At 42.1% G+C, this 7877-nt stretch overlaps 1 protein-coding gene across 1 annotated transcript; it reads right to left on the bottom strand.

Moving 5' to 3' along the window:
* Positions 1 to 868: 868 nt before the first annotated feature.
* On the bottom strand, positions 869 to 6884 carry ap3m2 (adaptor related protein complex 3 subunit mu 2). Its single transcript, XM_070964970.1, has 9 exons — positions 6778 to 6884; positions 5568 to 5860; positions 5295 to 5466; positions 4966 to 5103; positions 4542 to 4627; positions 4187 to 4320; positions 3560 to 3767; positions 3166 to 3310; positions 869 to 2354 (listed from the first exon to the last, which is right to left on the bottom strand). The coding sequence occupies exons 2-9, from the start codon at positions 5838 to 5840 to the stop codon at positions 2254 to 2256; spliced, it is 1257 nt and encodes a 418-aa protein (XP_070821071.1). The 5' UTR covers positions 5841 to 5860; positions 6778 to 6884; the 3' UTR covers positions 869 to 2253.
* Positions 6885 to 7877: the final 993 nt, after the last annotated feature.

Raw genomic sequence — 7877 nt, 5'->3', positions numbered from 1 at the left:
AAAAGTCCCATGCACAGACGGGGAGAGAGAGGAAAAAGTTACAGCGCGATGACTTAACAATGAGTTCAAGCTGCTGTCTGGTCAATGGTAGAGAGAGCGAGAGAGAGAGAGAGAGAGAGAGAGAGAGAGGAGGGTGGTTGAATGTTTTGGAGGGGTTAAAGTCCTCAGTAAATTATGGAGTGGAGTCCTGCCAGCTCTGGGGGGGGGGGGGGGTTGGTGACGTCACACAATGGGGTCTTAGGGGTTAAAAGTGCCCTTTGAGATGCTGAGTTGAACTGTGTGTGAGGTCATAAGATGATTTAAAGCTGGTGTTGTCCTGAAAGTTCAGTTAGCAACTCGTTAGATTCCTGTGATGTCATGAGTGGGTTTTAAGCCAGATGCTGTGACATCATGAGGGGACAGAGGCCCTGCTCCCCTCTGAAGGTCCATTCAAAAGGGAGCAGTGGCCCCAGCTGACAGAGTTCAGGTATCTCAGCTGCCTGTTCTCAGCTGAGGATTCGTCCTATGATCATACCACCCTCATCCTCTAAAAAAGGAGTTATGTAACAAAAGGTTCGGTATCCACCATACCTCCACATCTGTAAGCATACATACATAGACGTTCAAACAGATTTTGAGGCTACACTTGATGAATATTCATAATAGCCTTTGAATGTGTATCTCAGGCATAGACTGATGTATTCATTCTGAGCAGACTGATCATGCAAATCATCAGTACTAAAAATATAAATGTAAATACACGTAAATAGAAATGGAGATATTTTAATGTATAGATGAAATATACTGTGTGTGTGTATATATATATGTGTGTATGTGTGTGTGTGTGTATATTTCACTTCACAGTAAAAAACACATTCAATAATCAGTGTTATCACTCGGTCATTACACATCAAATCTTTATTCTTACACCATTATAACACTCCATTGGAGGCTGTTTTAACAAACACACACAAAATGCAAACCTTCAACATTTCCTCTGAGGTACCTGGCCATTATATCATAATACAGAGTTGAAAATATTCTTTTTCAGTTGAGTTGTTCAACAGGTCTTAAGATGCACATTGTACAGTTTCCCAGACTGTAACTGTACTGAGGAAATATTTGTGGATAATTTGGACACAGTGTTTAGCACCAAATTGAAGGTATCAAACTTCTTTTTAGCCATGTGTTTCTGCATGTTGGGAACAAACTGATGAGGAAATCACCAACATTGTTTTGTCATTATCTGGTTAAATAAAAAGCTTCTGTAGAGTTACAGCGTGTCAGAATTTAATGACAGTATGCAGAAATGGAAACGCTGCACACAGAATATTACTTGAGCAACTGGATCCTTTTCTTGTTGAATAAATAATAATTCAAGTTGAATAAAACAGGTGAACATGTACCTGAAAGATTCCCAGAAACATCCATTGTAATAAATAGCTCAAACAGCTTCAGTAACTCTGAATCCATCTTACCTGCATCAAATGGAAATGTTAGTACGAGCAGATGTGAAAGTGCATGATTGAGGACGGCTCCAGTGTCACATTCTCACATGTCAGTGTGCTGACTCCAGTGCTGCAGACGAAACCATCCAATCATTGCAACAAGGAAAAGAGGCGCACAAGAACAGAGCAAACAGGAAAGCAAACAGAAGAATGGCAGAAAAGGAATCAGAGAAATTGGACTGGAGAAGAAGAAGGAGGATAAGAAATACAGCAACACCCACTTTCATTGCTAGGCTGCACTGAGGACTCGTTCCTAAGGATCAGAGAGAAGTAACATGGGAACATGTTGTACAACATTTAGGAGCATGTTTGGTGAAACAACCGCAAGGGCCGTCACAGCATATCCACCTGATCGACTGCCACTAGTTTCTTGACTCAGCGTGGAGTCCTACTGTGCTGTAAGACAAAGCTATAGTTTTATCTTGCAGAGGCCCCTCAGCATGGGAAAACACTGACTTTCTGTCATTCTTGACAGCTCACACTATCATAATGGATTATTGTGGGGGCATTATTTTGATTAACTATTTTTTCAACTTCCTTGCTTAGAGTGTGGAAAAACAGTCACCAGGACACACATTTGATGTGGTTACTTCAACAGAGGTTTCTATGTGCAATGGTCCATTCTCAACTGCTACAAGGAGCCTCCAATATTTGTAGGTAAATCCTGAAATGCATATACACAGGGAATGTGCCAACTCCCCTTCCCCCACCAGATCACCCCTCAGTCTCATGGTGGTTTGGTCCGGTAGTCACAGAGCAGCAGTCTTTATGTCCGCACCTGGAACTTGCCAGCCTTCGTCATGTACTTGATGCCTTTGAAAGGTTTATACTTCTCACCGTACATGTCCAGTCGATTCACCTTCAGCCCTGTTGAAGGACAAAAATGCCAATCATTTCTCGAAACGCACTGTCTGATGTGCACTTGGCTTGTGTGACTGGACCAGAACAAATGCCAGCACCAACACCAAAACAAATGAGGAATGGGGGTGGCTCAAGGTGGGGATGTACAACAACTACAGAGTTGATTTTTAAAGATCGCAAGCTGTGCGTTTTTAGGAAAATCAAATGCATAGCGCTGTGACTCAATTGCAAAAACGGAAAACTAAATTAATTAATTAAATGCATGCTAGTTGTATTACCTTGCATGTGATGAAATTAGGAGTTCTGGCAAATCATTTTAGGAGATATTGCTTAGTATATTATCTTAAATCCTGCAAAAGATAATATCATGCAAGCAAATATGCCTGCTGACTCAGCCACATCTACAGCTGAAGATTTACATTTGAGTAACTCTTACAATAAGCTATGTAGATGTGTCATGTGAGAAAGTGCATTTATTGCACTTGGCACCATCTAGTGGCCACTGTGTGTCTGTGCCCACAGGATGGAGCAGGTCAGGTGGTTGTCAGCTGAGCAGGCTATATGATGAAAGCTTCTCTTATGTGTTGAGGCTGACGACAAATTACTCTCAATTCAAAATGTAAAGTAGAAATGATATTCATTAGTTAATGAAAAAATAGGAATCCATGTCTGAGGCAGCCTGGTTGTTGTGTGTGAGAGTAACCAGCTGTTGTTTAACAGACAATCTCATTAATGCACAACAATCTCTAAAAGGAATGACGAAATTCCGGGAATGACACAATCATGAATATGTGATGGTAAGAGCACGTGTGTGTACCTGAGATGGCCATCTGTTGGATTTTGAACTGGATGTTGATGGTGGGGTTCTCATCAGGTTTGGAGGCCCCGGCCTGCAGGCTCATGGTGCCCTTCAGACTGGGAAGCTTCTGTGGGTTGATCTTACCAACATCCCATGACAACATCTAGCCAAGACATAAAAAAAATCATGATGGCAGTATGAGATCACTACCACTTGGAAAATGTGGAAAAAACAATGCAAATGGTGGCATCTCTGTTCCTGAGAAGACAGATGTGAATGAAGATAAATTTGAGGCACCTTCCTTGGAACAAAACTGACCTCAAGCCATAACTTTGCATTGCAATGTTCATGTACACTTCCCTCCTTGCTTCTTTTAGGCATGTAAACACTCATGGACACACTTTCGAGGTACCTTTGTGACTGGGTCAAAAGTGTACGTTCCCTGGGACGGGTTGAGGTTGGCGTTCAGGACGCCGCGGGGCAGCTGGCTGCTGACTAGAACTGACTCCACAGCCTTGCCCATCGTCTGTTTGGGTCCCAGGGTCAGGTCGAAACGCCCCTGGGAGCTTCCCTCCCGGAAGGTGATGTTGTGCTTGACATACACTGGGATCGCCACCAAGCTGAAGATGAAGCAGGCAAACCAAGTCACACGAGCGAACATTCGCATGAATGTTTCATAATTCTGTTGTATTTGAATATTAGTGCACTGCTTGAGAGAAAATCCCTCAGAATATATGCAGTATGCATCAGCAACTACTGGATAATAAACACATGGATAATAGATGACCCCAGGCTAAGTCAAAAAGCACCAAGATATACTATTTAACGTGCAAAGGTGTATGATTTTGGTTTATGCCCCCCTCCCTTTTTTTCCTTCTCTTCATCGATCCTATTTTTATGTATTTTATCTCCCCCCAGCTCAGACTAACGTTCTTCTTCAATGTATATTTTCATGTATTATTGTACATTTTGGAAATAAAATAAAATCAGACTATTGAAATTATGTTAAAATTATGTTTCATCTGTAGACAGCACTGACTTCTGAGAGCTGACGTGATAGGAGAGCAACCGGAAGTTTCCATCAGGGGGGATGAAGGAGAGGATCCGCTCAGCTTCCCAGCGCTTAAACCGAACACACGGGTGGAAGCTGACATCATCCAGCAGCCGAGGATTCTGGGAGACAGAGGATAGTTTGGGGTTGAGGAAGGTAAAATGTGAATACTTGTACTGTAAAAATCATTATTTTAGCTCAACACTGTTTGATACTCCTCAGATTTTACTGCCGATTATCTACATATTTACAAATGTTCTATATGAATCTGATAGTGTGGACCTACAGAGTGCATAACAACAGCCTAAGCATTGGTCGAAGTGAAGGAAAAGAAGAAACTCACCATAAATGACAGTGTGAGGTCGGGCATGCCAGTCAGTTTTACACAGGCGTCAATAACTCCCTGAATTTCTGCTGTAATGGTGGAGCCTGACCACGAGGGTTGGGGTTGATGGGAGAAAATTGTAGAAAGCAAAAACCATACAGATGAACAACAAAACTAATTTTGAAGGCAGAGCGAAGCTGCTGACATCTGATACTTTACACTGAGAATTAACAATCAAATTACATTAGATTGTGCTCTGAACCCTATAGTGATAAAAATGTCCATACCATGCACTGGTCTAATTTATCAGGATCTACTGTATTTCTCTTTTTTTTTCTTTAATAGAAAGAGATTTGCATTTTTCCATCAAGTGCTCTTTGAATCTTAACAAGGTCATAACTAACAGAGAGGCTAAATAATGAAGCAATGGCACAGTGAATACCTGATTTATCGATGATAGCATCGATCTCCTCCACCACGTCAAAATAGGCTTCGTTGTTGGTGTATTTGACTCCGGTGCGTCTCCATGGAACCACGGACAGCTGACCTGTGGGGAGCTGCTCACCAACATTGGTGCTGCCTGGAATACACACATTAACCAAATGTAAAACAACAAGCACATTTACACAGAGTCCATTCACACAGTGCAGAGAAAGAGCTGACACTGATTCGATCCGTCTTATTTGGTGTATTTGTGACCTCACATTATCATTTTAGCTGAATGGGAGCTCAGCGTTCTGTCTGTGAACAAAGCATGGACATGGATTGTACCTGTGATGGTGTTGACCATTGTGCGGAGGATGGTGGGAGGCTTAATGAGCTCTTTGAGGATGTTGGACTCTGTGGCCAGTGGAAAGCCATTGTCCAGCATCTCCTCCAGTAGTTCATAGACCACTACCACATTGTCCTTAATAGCAGCCTCTGTACACACTCCAAAATAGTCCTGAGAACAAAGAACACAAGCAGGATGTGGGCATTTACAGTCAACTATGAATCATTTAAAATCAACTAAAAGTGGACTGAAAAATGCGAGGGAGCCCAAACCTGGAACGTGTCGACGACTCTGTGCAGGAACTCAATGACAAACAGCGGCGGCACCTCACTCTGGATGACTGCAACGAAGTAGATGCGATGCCGGAGCACACTGATAAGGTAGTGATGTGGTGTGGGGATCACCGGTGGCACGTTCTCCGGCTCAGTGGCGCGTTCCTGTGCCTCAAAGAAGTAGTCACACACGGAGCGGCTGACCACGCTCTTCCAGTGCTTCTCCAGGAAGATGTCCCCCGAGGCGTTAACTAAGAACAGGCTGTGGATCATTGTAGCTGGAGGCTGAGAGGCTAAAAGAGGATTTTACACATCAGTAAATGATTTGTATAAAGTTATTTACTCATTTCTGGTAGACTTGCATGTCTGACAGTCTCTAAACTCTAAAACTGTTAACCCAGCTCAGTCTGTATCTGATCAAATGTTAGGAGAAGCAATAAATAACTAAACAATGAACAGTAATTCCATGCCCACCATTGAAAGAAGAGCCCATCCTCCTCTCACATGACACATCCTCCCTGCATTAAAGCAAGTCTTAGCTCTGGACAACGCTGCTCATCCAGTGCAGCATTGAATGGCTGTGTGTGCTGAATGTGTGTGTTTACCATACGGACACGATGCAACTACACACTAGATTTGAACAAACTTTTTCACAGCAACACGTGAATAAGTGGCTCCTGTGAACTCATTCAAATGAAGTGTATTGGGTCAATTTAAAAGTGACTGAATCAAAATTTAAAGGAGTTTGGCGTACCTCTGCACACACAGAGGCACGTGACGTTACGTTAGTGTGGTTTTACTTCACAGAGCGCCAATAGGTTAACATTAAGCCTTCTTTAGTTTACGTCAACTTGAAGTGTTTGGGAAATATGACACCGGAATATTCATTAAATATGCGACAACGCTATCGAGTTTGGACCGGATGTAACTCATTGCTACAAGAACCTGGACAAATTGCTGCTACGTTACACTAAACTGTGACTGACAATAGAGTAACTAGCTGTTTATTTAGGAACGGAGCAGCTGAAGGCCTCCGTCTCCATTCACGATGCTAACCTACATCAGTCCCTCCTCCTGCCTCAGTCTCATGACAGAGGAAAAGCCCCGTCACCCGGTGTAGAGGATGAAAATACATCAAAAGAACGATGCTGTTCTGGCTGAAAAATGACAATTTGCCACTCGAGCCATTCAGAAATTAGAACTGACTTACCGAAGACAATTTTTTACGTTTTCCTCTCGCCTTTCACCCTTTTTCCCCAATGAAAGATTAAGCAGCCGTCGTTGCTTCCCGTTAGGTGGAACGGAGCCTGATGCCAGAAAGGATACGTGAGTGCAGCGAACCAATCAGAGTACACGGAGACTGTAAAATCCCGCCTACCCAATAGAGTCATAGGTCAATAATACGGAAGCTGGTGGCTCGTGACTTGGCTGTGGTTGGACCATGGATGGAGAGCGACAGTAAACACCAGTAAAACTGTCCGCTGATTGGTCATAGGATGTAGCTGGTCTGACATTTTGTTTGCAGTATCAGATTTCATCTTGTGAGTTCTTCTCCATTCAAACAAATAGATCCAGGGACACGGTGAGCCCATACGAAACTTCAGTGATGCTTTCAGTTATTGCTTTGGGACATCTCATCTTTTGACAGATTCTTGTTCTCATCTAATTTTACAAATTTCCCCCAAACAAGGTTACAGTGAAATAGCAAACATGAAGATTGCACAGAATACCATGGAATGCTGATGCTGGGAGTCACACTAGTTTATGCAAAATAAATAACATCTAAAGACTTTTTATTTTATTTTTTAGTTAGTGTTGTGTCAAGATCGCTGCATGTTATTTGACAACAAATAAAGACACACTATGACGATGCAACATAGTGCTTATGATCTATTCAAATTCTTAAACTTTTCCCTGCTCAAAACTACAACTACACTAGTTCAAACACACCATACAAACCACTGTTCTCTTCAAAATGTTGTATGCACAATATATTTATTATATATGAAAATGTAAATTGGGACAAGACATATCCCCTTACCTACATATGCACTGCATATTGTACTACTCAGCAGCTACCAGTGTTATAACCTTCAACCATGTCTCAGTTGATATAATTCAATAAAGCAGCAAAAGAGCATTAACCAGTGACCATTATTTGATTTTTAAAGATGATAAGAAACAAAGATGCCACTTTTATCAGTCAATCAGTCAGCCTTTTCCCCTTCTAAATCTTCAGAAGATTCAAAAAGTATGTGTGAACCCAGTGTGATGAAGATGCTGAAGCAGGTGCTCTGAGCCTCTTCTGGT

The sequence above is a fragment of the Chaetodon trifascialis genome, chromosome 6 (genome assembly GCF_039877785.1).
Source record: "Chaetodon trifascialis isolate fChaTrf1 chromosome 6, fChaTrf1.hap1, whole genome shotgun sequence".
In the NCBI taxonomy this organism is placed as follows: Eukaryota; Metazoa; Chordata; class Actinopteri; order Chaetodontiformes; family Chaetodontidae; genus Chaetodon; species Chaetodon trifascialis.
This window is presented reverse-complemented; position numbering and strand designations above follow the sequence as displayed.

Coding starts and splice junctions, on each gene's coding strand:
- ap3m2 (XM_070964970.1), bottom strand. CDS start 5,840: ATGATCCACAGCCTGTTCTTAGTTAACGCCTCGGGGGACATCTTCCTG. Junction 5,104..5,294: donor AATGGTCAACACCATCACAG/GTACAATCCATG, acceptor TGTGTATTCCAG/GCAGCACCAATGTTGGTGAG. Junction 2,355..3,165: donor CCAACAGATGGCCATCTCAG/GTACACACACGT, acceptor GTCCTTCAACAG/GGCTGAAGGTGAATCGACTG.